Source organism: Aptenodytes patagonicus, chromosome Z (assembly GCF_965638725.1).
Source record: "Aptenodytes patagonicus chromosome Z, bAptPat1.pri.cur, whole genome shotgun sequence".
Taxonomy (NCBI): Eukaryota; Metazoa; Chordata; class Aves; order Sphenisciformes; family Spheniscidae; genus Aptenodytes; species Aptenodytes patagonicus.
The window spans coordinates 42,740,174-42,754,970 of NC_134982.1; the positions used below are offsets into that span (position 1 = coordinate 42,740,174).

Here is a 14,797-nt window from a genome sequence, read left to right on the forward strand (position 1 = left end):
AGGCCTCTGCTGGCTTTAGAAATGACTTACTGGGTTTTAGCATAGAAAACGCTGGAATGATTGATTTTTTTAACAGCTGTAAGTGGAAGTAGCTGGAGGCACTTCAGAGGAGTGCTGCCTTCACAATTTTTGGCTGCCAAACCAAGTTGCTATTAGGTGTAATTCTCCTGTGATAAATTTGGGTTCACGTGGCCAAATTTGTGTCCTGCCCAACTGGCACTTGCCACTTATAACTGAACCAGGAGCAGCTGGAGTTAGGAAAAATACTTAGAGCTGTTTGTGTCAGCAACTGTCATTTATCCTGTATTTTCAAAACAAGTGTCACAAAATAGTCCTGTGACTCCTAAACACAGCCACAGCATACATGAAAAATATGATATACAGTGATACTGTATATCATATTTATCATATCATAAATAGGATCATTGCTCATGAATTGGCAGGGCTCATTGAGAGGGCTTTAAACTAGGTTCAAAGGGGGAAGGGGATAAAACCAGGCTCACTAGAGATGAGCTTAGGGGTGGCGTGCCAATGCTGGGGGTGAAATCAATAGCCCAGCTCAAGTGCATCTACACCAATGCACGCAGCATGGGCAGCAAACAGGAGTAGCTGGAAGCCATTGTGCAGCAGGATAGATATAACTTAGTCGCCATCACAGAAACACGGTGGGGTGACTCTCATGATTGGAGTGCTGCAATGGATGGCTATAGACTCTTCAGAAGGGACAGGCGAGGAAGGAGAGGCAGTGGGGTAGCCCTGTATGTTAGGGAGTGTTTCGATTGTATAGAGCTCAATGATTGTGATGATGATACGGTTGAGTGTTTATGGGTAAGGATGAGGGGGAAGGCCAAGAAGGCAGATATCCTGGTGGGAGTCTGTTATAGACCACCCAACCGGGATGACGGGGCAGATGAAGCGTTCTACAAGCAGCTGGCAGAAGTCTCTCAATCACCAGCCCTTGTTCTCGTGGGGGACTTCAACTTCCCGGACGTCTGCTGGAAATACAACACGGCAGAGAGGAAGCAGTCTAGGAGGCTCCTGGAGTGTGTGGAAGACAACTTCCTGACGCAGCTGGTAAGTGAGCCTACCAGGGGAGGTGCCTCTCTTGACCTGCTGTTTACAAACAGAGAAGGACTGGTGGGAGATGTGGTGGTCGGAGGCCGTCTTGGGCTTAGCGACCATGAAATGGTAGAATTCTCGCTTCTTGGTGAAGTAAGGAGGGGGGCCAGCAAAACCGCAACCATGGACTTCTGGAGTGCAGACTTTGGCCTGTTCAGGACGCTGGGTGAGAGAGTCCCTTGGGAGACAGTCCTGAAGGGCAAAGGGGTCCAGGAAGGCTGGACGATCTTCAAGAAGGAAGTCTTAAAGGTGCAGGAGCAGGCTGTCCCCATACGCCGTAAGAAGAATGGGCGGGGAAGACAACCGGTCTGGCTGAACGGGGAGCTCTTGCTGGGACTCAGGAAAAAAAGGAGAGTTTATCACTTGTGGAAGAAGGGGCAGGCGACTCAAGAAGAGTACAGGGATCTCGTTAGGTCGTGCAAAGAGGAAATGAGAAAGGCAAAAGCCCAGCTAGAACGCAATCTGGCCACTGTTGTTAAAGACAACAAAAAATGTTTTTACAAATATATTAATGACAAGAAGAGAGCCAAGGAGAATCTCCATCCTTTATTGGATGCAGGGGGGAACATTGTCACCGAGGATGAGGAAAAGGCTGAGGTACTTAATGCCTTCTTTGCCTCAGTCTTTAACAGGCAGACCAGTTATCCTCAGGGTACTCAGCCCCCTGAGCTGGAAGACAGGGACGGCGAGCAGGATGAACCCCCCATAATCCAAGAGGAAGCAGTTAATGACCTGCTACGCCACCTGGATGCTCACAAATCTATGGGGCCGGATGGGATCCATCCGAGAGTGCTGAGAGAGCTGGTGGAAGAGCTCGCCAAGCCACTCTCCATCATTTATCAGCGGTCCTGGTTAACGGGGGAGGTCCCGGATGACTGGAGGCTTGCCAATGTGACGTCCATCTACAAGAAGGGCTGGAAGGAGGATCCGGGGAACTACAGGCCTGTCAGCCTGACCTCGGTGCCGGGGAAGATTATGGAGTGGTTCATCTTGATGGCGCTCACAAGGCATGAACGGGACAACCAGGGGATCAGGCCCAGCCAGCACGGGTTCATGAGAGGCAGGACCTGCTTGACCAACCTGATCTCCTTCTATGACCAGGTGACCCGCCTAGTGGATGAGGGAAAGGCTGTGGATGTGGTCTACCTGGACTTCAGTAAAGCCTTTGACACCATCTCCCACAGCATTCTCCTAGAGAAGCTGGCGGCTCACGGCTTAGACAGGTGTACTCTGCGCTGGGTAAAACACTGGCTGGACGGCCAGGCCCAGAGAGTTGTGGTGAATGGAGTTACATCCAGTTGGCGGCCGGTCATGAGCGGTGTTCCCCAGGGCTCAGTTTTGGGGTCGGTCTTGTTCAATATCTTTATCAATGATCTGGATGAGGGGATCGAGTGCTCCCTCAGTCAGTTTGCAGATGACACCAAGTTGGGCGGGAGTGTTGATCTGCTCGAGGGTAGGAAGGCTCTGCAGAGGGACCTGGACAGGCTGGATCGATGGGCCGAGGCCAACTGCATGAGGTTCAACAAGGCCAAGTGCCGAGTCCTGCACTTCAGCCACAACAACCCCATGCAACACTACAGGCTTGGGGAAGAGTGGCTGGAAAGCTGCCTGTCAGAAAAGGACCTGGGGGTGTTGGTTGACAGCCGGCTGAACATGAGCCGGCAGTGTGCCCAGGTAGCCAAGAAGGCCAATGGCATCCTGGCCTGTATCAGAAATAGCGTGGCCAGCAGGAGTAGGGAAGTGATTGTGCCCCTCTACTCGGCACTGGTGAGGCCGCACCTCGAATACTGTGTTCAGTTTTGGGCCCCTCACTACAAGAAGGACATTGAGGTGCTGGAGCGTGTCCAGAGAAGGGCAACGAGGCTGGTGAGGGATCTGGAGAACAAGTCTTATGAGGAGCGGCTGAGGGAACTGGGGTTGTTTAGCCTGGAGGAAAGGAGGCTCGGGGAGACCTTATTGTGCTCTACAACGACCTGAAAGGAGGTTGTAGCGAGGTGGGTGTCGGTCTCTTCTCCCAAGTGACTAGTGATAGGACGAGAGGAAATGGCCTCAAGTTGCGCCAGGGGAGGTTTAGGTTGGACGTGAGGAAAAATTTCTTTACCGAAAGAGTGGTGAAACATTGGAACAGGCTGCCCAGGGAAGTGGTGGAGTCCCCATCCCTGGAGGTATTTAAAAGACATGTAGATGCGGCACTTAGGGACGTGGTTTAGTGGGCATGGTGGTGTTGGGTCGACGGTTGGACTCGATGATCTTAGAGGTCTTTTCCAACCTTAATGATTCTATGATTCTATACATCATGATAATATATAATAAACAATGAACAGTGAAAACCAGTCTGGTGGCCTAAGTCCTTGCTGATTGTTCTCAGCAAGGGCTGGAAATCACCAGTGAAACACTGCAATGATTGTAGACCCAAGAAGCTGAAGATACTGCATTCCTTGACATTTAGGGAGATAGTACAGTCAGATTTGGGCCTTAATTTGGGAGGGTGAGTAGGTAAAGAATTATACTCCACTGAGCATTTTATCTAAAACTGCTATTTTCCTTGTCATTCAGGTCACTCCCTTTCTAATGACCAAAATTACCTCTTAATTAAAGACAGGTTATCTCTCACTACATAATTACGAGCACTAACTCAAAAGACTCTGTCACATTGCTCACATATCACTCACAGGAAAAGATTTTCCATGACATAGTTGTAATCAGTTCGACTGCTGTCTGGCAAGAAGCATGCCGCAAACACAATGATAGCATTGAGACCATCACCATAGTATCCTGTGGAAGAAAACAAAAAGGCATTATTATCTTTGTCAAAGGGTCTTAACAAGATAGAGTTAAAAAGAAATCTCAAAGTCCTGGAATAGAACTACTATGTCTACCGCTGAAGAAGACTGAAAATGTACAAACTATCATCAAATGATAAGAAGTAGGATAGTCAGTTACGTTGAATTCCTGAAAAACACATTTAGCATAACTATTAGTAAACTTATTATAAAGACCAGCAAAAAAAACTTGTAAGCAATATAATCTTACCTGAACTCCTGGTTCATTGCATCTCTACAGCAATCATGTTCTGAATGCTCACCTTAGACTGAGGAATAAGGGGCTAAAGAAAATATCCTACATTTGTTACCCTGCATCTTTTGAATGACGTTCACAAAGTCTCACAATCCAATCTCAGTTGGTTTGCACAGTTCCAATGGCCTCAGGATGTCACAATTATGACTGCACCCCACTACACCTTAAAAGCTCCTGGAGATCAGTTAAATCCTTTGCTGCAATTTTGTATGAAATAGTTTTTTACCTTGGACACTCCAGTTGTCCAATACTGGCATTCTCTGGGCTGCACCACTGCCTAACAATAGCTGAAAACCCTCAAAGCTGCAGCACTACCATTCCGAGGTCCAGGACCAGTGCTTGTTACCCAAAAGAAATTTTTTTTTTTTTTCATGATGGGTTAATGCTGGTTAATATTCTCTACAATCCTTTGCAGCTGCCACAGATTTCTGTATTATCAATAATAAATACAAAATACTCCTGCGTTTCAGTTGAAAGTTTTGTTTACAAAATACATGCAATCAGAAGGCAATTTATAAAGATGCTGTAGAAATGGTTGTAGGTAGATAGCACTAATGACATGCAGAGACAGAAGCTAGATATACTTAGAGAATTACTTGAAAGCCTTCAGAAGAGGCTAGGAGAAAGTAACCATGAGGGAGAGATGATAACATTTGCGAAGAAAACCCTGAATCTCCCTGGTAGGAACACATTCCTGACAAAATTAAAGGATAATATTGGCACCTATACAACACTTTCATATGGAGATTTAAGACTTTTACAGTGCTTTTCAGATACTAGAGAGCAGTATCCAAGCCTAACTCAAATGCTCGTAGAACTTCGTGCATTGTAGTCAGCCAAGCAAAGCAAAATTGTCTATGGAAAAACAGAGATAATACTCAATCTGCGTGTGCTAACCAGGGAAGCATGAGAGACTAGTTTCCTCCTTTCTCACTCAACACTTAAGCTGAGTCTCAGCTAGCTGAAATAAGATGATGTTTATGTCAAGGAAGTAATTTCTTACACAGCTTTGTAGAGATCTTCAAAGAATCCAGAATCCCTGACAAAATGGGTGCTTCAAAGCACCTGCCCATGAAGTCTTCCATGCCAAGGAGAACCACAGCTGATTAGTCTCAACACTATCCCAGTCATAAGGACATGCACAGAGGCGCTCTCCGTTTAGGGCTCTCAGCTGTTCTTTAAAGGACAGAAAAACACCACTGTTTCCCCAGTTACAAAGGGCAGCAAAAGAAGGGTAAGTCTCAGACAGAAAAATGTGCATGTCAGAAGTAAGTCTCCTGCCTCGAGCCATATTGTTTCAAATCAAGGCTTGGCAAAGCAACCAGCTGAAGGATTATGTTGGACCTTTTTCTTTCTGAATTTGATTTGGTAGATTTGACTAGATTGGATAAGATGATAATACATATTGTTGATGATAACACCAACATCAAGTTGAGAATGCTAGCTAGCCTAGACCTCATCCACTGAAGAATCACTTGGACACTGCAGGAAGCTTTCTGTCCTTAGCTTTAACCCCATCCTTCCATGATCTTGGCATCTCTTGTCTTCCCAGCACTGTGAAGTAGCTTTTTTTCTGGCTCTCAGAGGCCAAACGCCAGCTAATCTACAGCTGGGCTTCCAGGGCTAGAGAAGCCACTGTACAATGGCAGCCTGGCGTATGTCCACTGTCTTCTCCAGTCCCACAGTGCAGTGTTGCTCTCCGTCCTGTTGGAGCACATGGACAGGCAGAAGAGCTCAGGATTAGCGTTTGAGTTCAAGGCAAAGGGCAATGTGGATATAACCACTTTAAACCATGTGACATGGCATGGTGTGTCATAGCTCCAGCTAATGTGAGGATCCAGTAAACATGAACAGCATATCTATAGATATAAATATGGGTGATTGACTTTGGCGTTCCAGTGAAGATGTCAGGGTCAAATTCAAAGAGCAGCATTGCATTCTCTAGCAAGGATGTACACAGGGAGGGGGAAGAAACTCTGTCCTGTTTTCAGCACCTTGACCTTTTAAGAGTTTGACATGAAGGAATATACTAGTCTTCTCAAAAGAAACAAAGACAAAACAACTCCACCTCCCACACTCATCACTTAATACTACGCTCTGTTATGTTTCCATCTTCTCAATAGACCCACACACTTTCAAAGAGACAGTACGCATTTCACCTATCTCATCCTAGCTCATCCCTCAGCTTAATCATCATGGAATAAAGCAGTATCTTTTCCCCCCCTCAGCTTTACAAATAGGGAGCAGATTTGCTTCCTTACATAAATTTAGAAATCCTTAAAAAGACTTTCAGGACAATTTATATCATGCTGCCATAAAGCAATCTGTCCAGCTGGCTCAGGAGTTCAGCAGCAAGAGCACATTGTGGCAGGTGTGTCCACTAAATTACACAGCACAGTTCGCAGTTCATGTGTGTCGTGGTTTAACCTCAGTTGGCAACTGAGCACCACACAGCCACTCGCTCACACTCTCTCACTCTCATCCCCCCATCCCTGGTGGGATGGAGGAGAGAATCGGAAGGGTAAAAGTGAGAAAACTCGTGGGTTGAGATAAGAACAGTGTAATAATTGAAATATAATAATAATTAATAATAATATTAATAATAATAATAGAATATACAAAACAAGTGATGCACAATGCAATTGCTCACCACCTGCCGACCGATGCCCAGCCAGTCCCCGAGCAGCGGCCCCCCCAGCCAGCTTTCCCCTCCCCAGTTTATGTACTGAGCATGACGTCACATGGTATGGAATATCCCTGTGGCCAGTTTGGGTCAGCTGTCCTGGCTATGCCCCCTCCCAGCTTCTGGTGCACCTCCAGCCTTCTCAGTCGGTAGAGCATGGGAAGCTGAAAAGTCCTTGACTAGTGTAAGCACAACTTAGCAACAACTAAAACATGGGTGTGTTATCAACATTATTCTCATCCTAAATGCAAAACACAGCACTGTACCAGCTACTAGGAAGAAAATTAACTCTATCCCAGCTGAAACCAGGACAATGTAAAGCAAAATGATTATGTGCAGATGCCACCTAACAGCACACAGAAGAAAAACCCACAGATAAATCTAAGCCTCTTTTTCTTACACATGCTTGTAGACAAGGAACGTTCACAAGGGAGAACTGCTTTTTAATTCATCACTAGAAGCCAGTAAAAGCCATTTGCCCAAATTGTCAGTCAGCCTATGCAAAGAGACAGATCTCTAAGAAATTTCTCCATCAACATATGGGGAAGGCAATCTCACACCTAGACTGCCAAGTCTACTCTCCCCTTTCCTATTTTGTGGCTACCATCTAGATTCTGCATTTGGTGTCATCTGTCATTTGGCAGGGAGGAATGTTCAGTAGATCATTGAATCATCAAGAGATGCTTGACCTGACTTCCAATTAACTAATTTTAGCCAGAATCTGTTCTTAATCTTGAGGTTAAAGGAAAGATTCCTGGCCCTCTAAAGCACTCCAAAGATACTAAAGTATTGCTAAAGGGAACATCGTACAGAATAGGCCTAGCCACCATAACACAGAAACTCTACAAGCTGTCCAAAGTTTTCCCATGACCCATGCATCAAAATTATTTTGTTTCCACATCTTCAGTCTGCCACTTCATAAAGACAAAATTTAATCCAGTCCTTAACTTGCTTTGATATGGCTAGATTTCAGGCAATATTTCCAATTTAGCCAGTGGTGGGCTGAAACTTATTGTTACATCTCACAATGTTTCTTTTACAATGGCTAAGTTACTGACCAGCACCCATTCAAAAGTAAAGGAAACAGAATGTTCTTTATCTTAGAGTGATCTAACAAAACAAGATGTCAGACGTAAAATTTGAATCCTGATTATTTCACACTGAGAGCCGAGCTGAATGGCCTAGACTCCCATCGATAACTGTGAATTATTATGTACTTCATAGTTGCCGTCAGAGATGTCTGCCACTGGAACTAGTCCTTGTTCAATTAAGAGCTACTTCTCCACTCACTAAAATGGGCTGGCATTTATTTTTCATAAAAGCTGGTATAAATGTATGCCTCAGCATGTAGTAGGAACTGTACGTGACAGTTTTTACCACAAATGTACCTAGACTAGTTTACAGCATACAAAAAAACATATAAATAAACACCGTTAGCAAGGCCCTAAAATACTTCATGTTTGTTTCCTAAATTATGCCATCTGTGTCTGTTTGCCAAACTGTGTCTGAGGTGTCATCACATTCATAAATCTTTGATGCTGTTGTTACAGTGGGAAAATGCTTGGAGGTTTAAATGTCTTTATTAATTCTGACTAAACCTTCTGCACACTGGCCACTGTGAACATCTGTAGGCTAGCATTTAGCTGCTTTTAATGTAAACGTGCAAATTTGAGGACCACATCCTCAGGTAATATAATAAACCATAATTTATTTATGTCACTTTTACCAGATAGAGACTCAACACTGAAAATATACTGGAAACAATGGTTTACCTTTAAATGACGTTACAGATCAGCAACACTGTAACAGAAGCATCCTCATATAAACTCACAAATCTTACCTCTGAGATGCTAAGTTACCTACCTCAGTTTTTGCAGGAATAGAACTCATCCTTACTTAATACCTTACTTAACAGTTGGCAAACAGCGTCCCCCAAACATATAGAATCCAAAGATAATCTAAACCTGAGACACCAAGGAAAAGGTACTTAAAAAGCTCTGTTTCCTTTTCTTCCTTCAATATCTATAGTAGTATTTATCCATTTGAATTAATTTATACAGAAGTGTGTTAGTAACACCTCTCTGAGGAGGTTAGGGAGTAGGTGAACAAAGGAAACAACAGAGCAAGCACATGAGGTCATTCTCCTACTTCAAATGTTTTCTTTGATATGCTATTTGATAATCATTAACAAATTATGTGAAAAAAACATAAAACAGTTGCTGGTGAAATGCTATCTGCTGACAATTATAAATGGCAGAAAAATAACATAAGGAGCGTAGCCAGATGAATGGAAGCCCCAGGGAAAACTGTATTTTTTTTCTTTTGCCACTCTACTTGTTTAGATCTGTGCACCCACATACATCATTCAGCAAATCACAGAGCACTATACTTCCTCGTGCAAAAGTTTTTGCCAAAATCCACAGAATAAAGTTTTCAAAATTTTTTTTTTCTGTAGGACAAAAGGTTTTTTCCTTACTCTAAGACAGTTTTAGCTTACAATGACCAGATTGTTACTGACAGATGTATGTCAGTTTATTTGTTGCTCCTGAAATCGCTTTGTATTTTAAATACTCATTAGTCATTGCCACACTGAATTGAAAGCCGGGTTGATTTCAGCCATGGCTGAAAAATAAACTCTCTCTCCCCTTGCCAGTATGGTAACTGAACTAAAATAGAAATAAATCATGCTCAATAAAGCATGAATTTTTTACATCAATCTAAAAAATGCATTCAGGGTTTTCCTACCTCCATGTGAAATGACCTTTTTGTACGGTTCAATGACTTTCATATCAATTCTTTGTTCTTGTTCTCCAATAACCACCGTTCTCCATAACCTGTTGTCCTCTCGCTCCTCTTCAGCAGTGTACTCTGGAATTGATTCAGACTCCTCCTGGGAAGCATCCTTAGTAGCAGTCTGCTCTTCTGAAAAATAAAATTGTATATATTACACCTTTCTGTAAAAGCTCTAAATATTTTCTCTATTACATACACTTGTAATGGATTACTGAAATCAACTGGATTTTTACAGCACTATCCTGGATCTGCACTGGTATAAATAAGAGCATAATTTGATCGTCTAACAGTCAGTAAACAAGGAGTTTCCATATTTTTAAACTTTTCATCATTATGAACATAAAAAGAACAGCAGCAATTATCACTATGCAGAATACTGCCAGGGTTTTTTTTCATTTTTGCATCCAGTTAGTAAAACTGATCAGCTGCTCACTAGAGATACTGCACTGTAGGTCTTTAAAAATCTTTGTGTTGCAGGTATGAGAACTATATTAAAAAGCAAAATAGGGAACTAAAAGTGAACACAGCGATGCTTCTTGTCTAGAGAGGAATTACCACTGAGCTACAGCTTCTCAACATTTTCCCAGTTTGTCTGCAATCTCTTCACATCTGGCACCAGCAAATATGAAGAACACCCATCTTCCTCTGCTTCGGTCATGAGATAATCCTGAATCCTCATATAAGCACAGCATTCGCCTCCCCCAGGGCCTTTCAGTTGAGGTTAAATACCAGTTCCCTCCCAGATGTGAAGTACAGAGCAGCCCGGCAATCTAGCCTGTTCATACAAGCACCCGTGAGAGGACAGGTACACGTAGTCCACAGACACAATGATCACAATAAATAAACTGCATGGCCGACAGGAGACTATGAAGTCTCATAGCACAGCCTCTCTGCTGGATACTCTTAGTTTCAGAAAAGCTGTGAAGTAATTAACAAAATCTACATTTCCATTGCACATTGATGAGATGGCTCTTAAAAACAAATTTAACTGCATTCCAGTTTTTCAAACTTAATGGCTGGTTACAAAGTGATGTGAAAAGTGATGCTGTCCACAGCTGGAATTATTTCATTTCCTTCTTTAGTTATTGTTACAACATACTGTTTTTTCCATGGGGAAAAAAAAAAACCCTCTTTGCTGAAGGACCTTTGCTTTGTGGCTGTGTGCATATTATTAATTTATCTTCATAGTAAAGATTCTGTACATTTTATGCATTACACATATTTGAGGTAAACAAATAAAATCAGCCGGGCTTTTTTCAAGTATTATTCTGGCTCCGCAGTAAGTAAGAGCAGAATTTGATCATGTAAGTCAATAAGCAAGGTAACAGTAAATAAAGATATAGTGAGATACATAATGACATACATGTGTGTACATAAAAAGCTGATCAGACATCTTATTTGAAAATACCAAAGAAATCTATGAGAGTTAAGAATAAACTAAAAGAATTTATTTTAATTGACAAGAAGAAGTAAAGAACACAATGTTTCATACAAGTCCTCAAACCTTTCTATGTATTGGTTTATCTTCGGATTTCTCATTGATTAATGCTGCTTCTTGAACTACTCACACAAATGGAAGTATATGATCCTTAAAACACACCAGTTCATCATAAGAATTAAATAATTTATCTTTATGAAATCAGGAATAAGATAGTACACTGTGTATATATCACATGTATCTACAACATAGAACCTATGGGCACATACATGTACTGACTATTAATTTGTAAAACTGATTTCTGCATTAAAACCTATCAATAATTCCACCAAATTGTTAGGAATATCAAGTTCCTCAAAACACACAAAAAGCTTTGAAATTTTTTAAAAATATATATTAGATTGAGCACACTGTTGTTGTTACAGTAGAACTAATGAAGTCTGAATTTCTACTGCTGCCTGTCTTGTATTTTCTGTCCCTAATACAAAGTATTATTAGGGAATAATACTGGCGGAAGGTCCCCCTCTCTGAGGTAGATTCTCCCATGTGCACCAAAAGTTGAGTCTATCACCAATTCTTTTCTTTACCTAATTCCTGCCTGCTGGAATCTTGCAAGAAGGCAGTAATATTTCACCTCCTACCTCACTGCCTAATCAGCCAATGAGTTAAAAACATAATCAAGTAAAAGTGTATTAATGGTGGAAACAGGGATGGAAGATCAAGAAATACATACACATGCATATATAATGTGACCACATAAGCCTTTTTTCCTTAGGAACTGCAAATAAAGGGAGTTTGAGGAAATCTAAGGTTGGGAGGAAGAACAGACTACAAAAGGTGACTTTTTTAAAGTATACTATTTCAAATTGGTTTAACAGTTGCTGCTCAGTAGATTATATATTGTGGAACTGAAGTATGTATTCATGCCTTCTCAGGGTACAATGCTCATGATGTTTAATAATACACTTAGAATTCAGTCTTGAAATATCACATATTCCATGACATTGGGAACAAGCTTACAAAATGCATAACCCCACTCCCTCCAAACCTCGACATCTTAATGCAATTTTGTATGATGTTAATTTTCTAAAGGTACCATGGGAAACTATCTGAAAACTACATGCATGCAGTCAAGCTATGCAAACTTTGGCAGGCCATCACAGGGTGGTCCGTTCCTTTAAGGATATAAGGTCACCACAGGATGCCATTATGCAGCTCAGGTGCTTTCAGAATAGATAGACATGATTATCAGACCAGCCTAGGAAAAATGCCTGGTCAGCGGTTCCTCAGAGGGTAGAAAGAGCATGGCTGAGGGAGAGAACTGTAGCTGGCAGAACAGCTTTAGAGAAAAGAGGCTGGGCTAGGTAACTGGCAGACTAATGCTGAAATTGTATTTGGGGTTTGAAAATTTTTTTGTTGGTGGTGAAACTGCAAATGATGAAAAACAATGAAAAGAGAGCCTGATAAAACTTACGATGCTGGAACTGGCCAAATTAATTATTTTTGGATAGAAATGGTACTAGATCGCCTCTTCCTGACGAAGTGGCAATGCTTTACTGCCTGGAGTGTTGATTTTGGAGAGAATAATGCACCAGTGTGAAATTCAGAAAGGAAATAAACATCTGCAGACAAAATAATAAACACCCTTTTACTTTCCAAATAACACTGATTTGGGGGGAGGCCTTCACCTATATGCACATATGGTTTTCAGAATGCAATTTTTATGTCATCTAATGTAATAATCATAAAAAGCTCATTTCAGAAACAAGAGCAGGTTCTGAAAGAGAATGTTTAAGTGTAAGGTATTAGTGACAAAAAAAACCTTGTGAAACTGATGATCGACCAATCCCTAAATAAGTCAGGTGCTAGTTTAAGACAAGTACTTTGGTATTTCCACTCTCATCTATTTTCTTGCACATTGCAGTTGTGATGATTATTCTTCATCATTCCTTTAAACAGGTTTCAGTATTTCTTGTTTTACAGAGCCATCAGTTTTCCAGCGATGAGGTGGACCCCTGAATCGTGACAACAGCTTTGCTTTTCTCAGTTGCCTTTTACAGTTCAAATGGACCTTCAGCAGTCTGAGCGTGGCAAGCTAAAAATCACTGTTCTCTACAGTCTCAACAGCTACATCTTCTCAGTATTTACTTCCCTGGGTTTGGCACAACAGTCTAGAGACACTGATCTGTGGGAGATTATGAGTGCTGGTAACAGCAGAGCGCATACTGGTCAACAGCAGAGTGACAGAAGTACAAAGACAACAAAGGCTATTTACCATGCAAATAAACCATTCTGCACTAGTACTTACGACTATACTCTTAGCTACCAGATTCATGTAATATATAGCCTACTTATTTTATTGCTGGCTTATTTTGATAAAATGTGATTTTTTTTTTCCCTTTCTACTCTCTGTTCCTAGGTTATCTAAGTGGAGGACATTTTGCTGATTAAGTATATCTAAGATCAAACTACACAACTGTAAAAATGTCACCAAAACCACAGGCACCTTGTGTTCTTCTTCACTTAGGAGTTCAGAGAAACTGGTCTAACTTTAGCAATTGAACACACCATCACATTTAGAAAGTGGCAAAAAAAAGCAGGGGAGAAATGCTTGCCATAAATACAACTGCCACCAAAATCACTGGAGTTGAATTTATTTACTTGAGGGCTTAAAGGCAAAATCTTCCACTGCAGACAGAGATTTTTGCTCTCACACAGTGGTCACAACAGTCTAAAACTGCAAGCACACGCTGCTCTGGTATGAACGTGTGTGTGTGTTAGTTTTAACCTTTGTTACAAAATATTGTAACCATCAAGCAACTCATGGCTATGCTCTGCAGCTACCCATAAGGAAATCAGCCTTCTAATGAGAAGTGACATTAGAGATGTTCATGCATGATTGAGTACACAGTAATGCCTCTTTGGCAATACCACTTAAACTGTTCTTTTATGCTCAAAAGAGCATACAGTTTTTAAATTATAGTGACCTCACTATCAATAGAGAATTTAAATGCAAGGGAAAATTCAGTTTAAAATTATCCATTTTTAAAGTTTCTTTCTGTTGTAGATTGTAAAGTGATCACACTCATTTTCCCCTCAAATAGCTTATGATCTTTATGTATTTACATTAGTGAATACAGTTTTTATATGGTTCTTAAGGTACTAGCAAGGAATGAGTCTTAACACCCTATTTCGTATATCATGAGGGTAAGTAAAGTGAGTAAGACAGTATAAAACACCTTTACACCACAAGAGAGAAATTCATTAATATGCGAAGGAAGAGTGAAGTATCCATTGCACACTTCAGGGTGTATCTATGCTCTTCAACTAGCCTTGCTGAGAAAGCATATTTAAATGGGCGGAATGAGGAATTCCGTTTTCCATCACCTGAGCTAGCTTTATCATGCCATGCACACACCTTCCATGGCTCAGCTTTCCAACCATACATGGGAATAAAAAAAGACCTTTCTCACTAACAAAAGACCTCTCTCACCACGCTGTGTCTATTTCATTTATACACTGTAAGCTCTTCGGCGCAACTTACGTCAGCCAACACAAGGTTACATCCCTAAGTACTACTGATGTAACTGTAATCTAGAGCTGGCCAGAGCTGCACGAAGGTGCAGTTAGCTATAGCATTCTCTACAACAGAGAGCAACTGCTTTCTCTTTCTTGAACAACTCTTT

At 41.6% G+C, this 14,797-nt stretch overlaps 1 protein-coding gene across 3 annotated transcripts in view; it reads right to left on the reverse strand.

Annotated features, from left to right (window-relative positions):
• PRUNE2 (prune homolog 2 with BCH domain) overlaps window positions 1-14,797 on the reverse strand; it is a 151,721-nt gene that overhangs the window by 18,610 nt on the left and 118,314 nt on the right. For all 3 annotated transcript variants that reach the window (XM_076361606.1, XM_076361605.1, XM_076361604.1), the window contains exons 12-13: window positions 9,626-9,802; window positions 3,792-3,894 (exon numbers count right to left, since the gene is read on the reverse strand). In XM_076361606.1, the coding sequence (XP_076217721.1) occupies window positions 3,792-3,894; window positions 9,626-9,802 (280 nt within the window). The remainder of the gene's footprint in view (window positions 1-3,791; window positions 3,895-9,625; window positions 9,803-14,797) is intronic.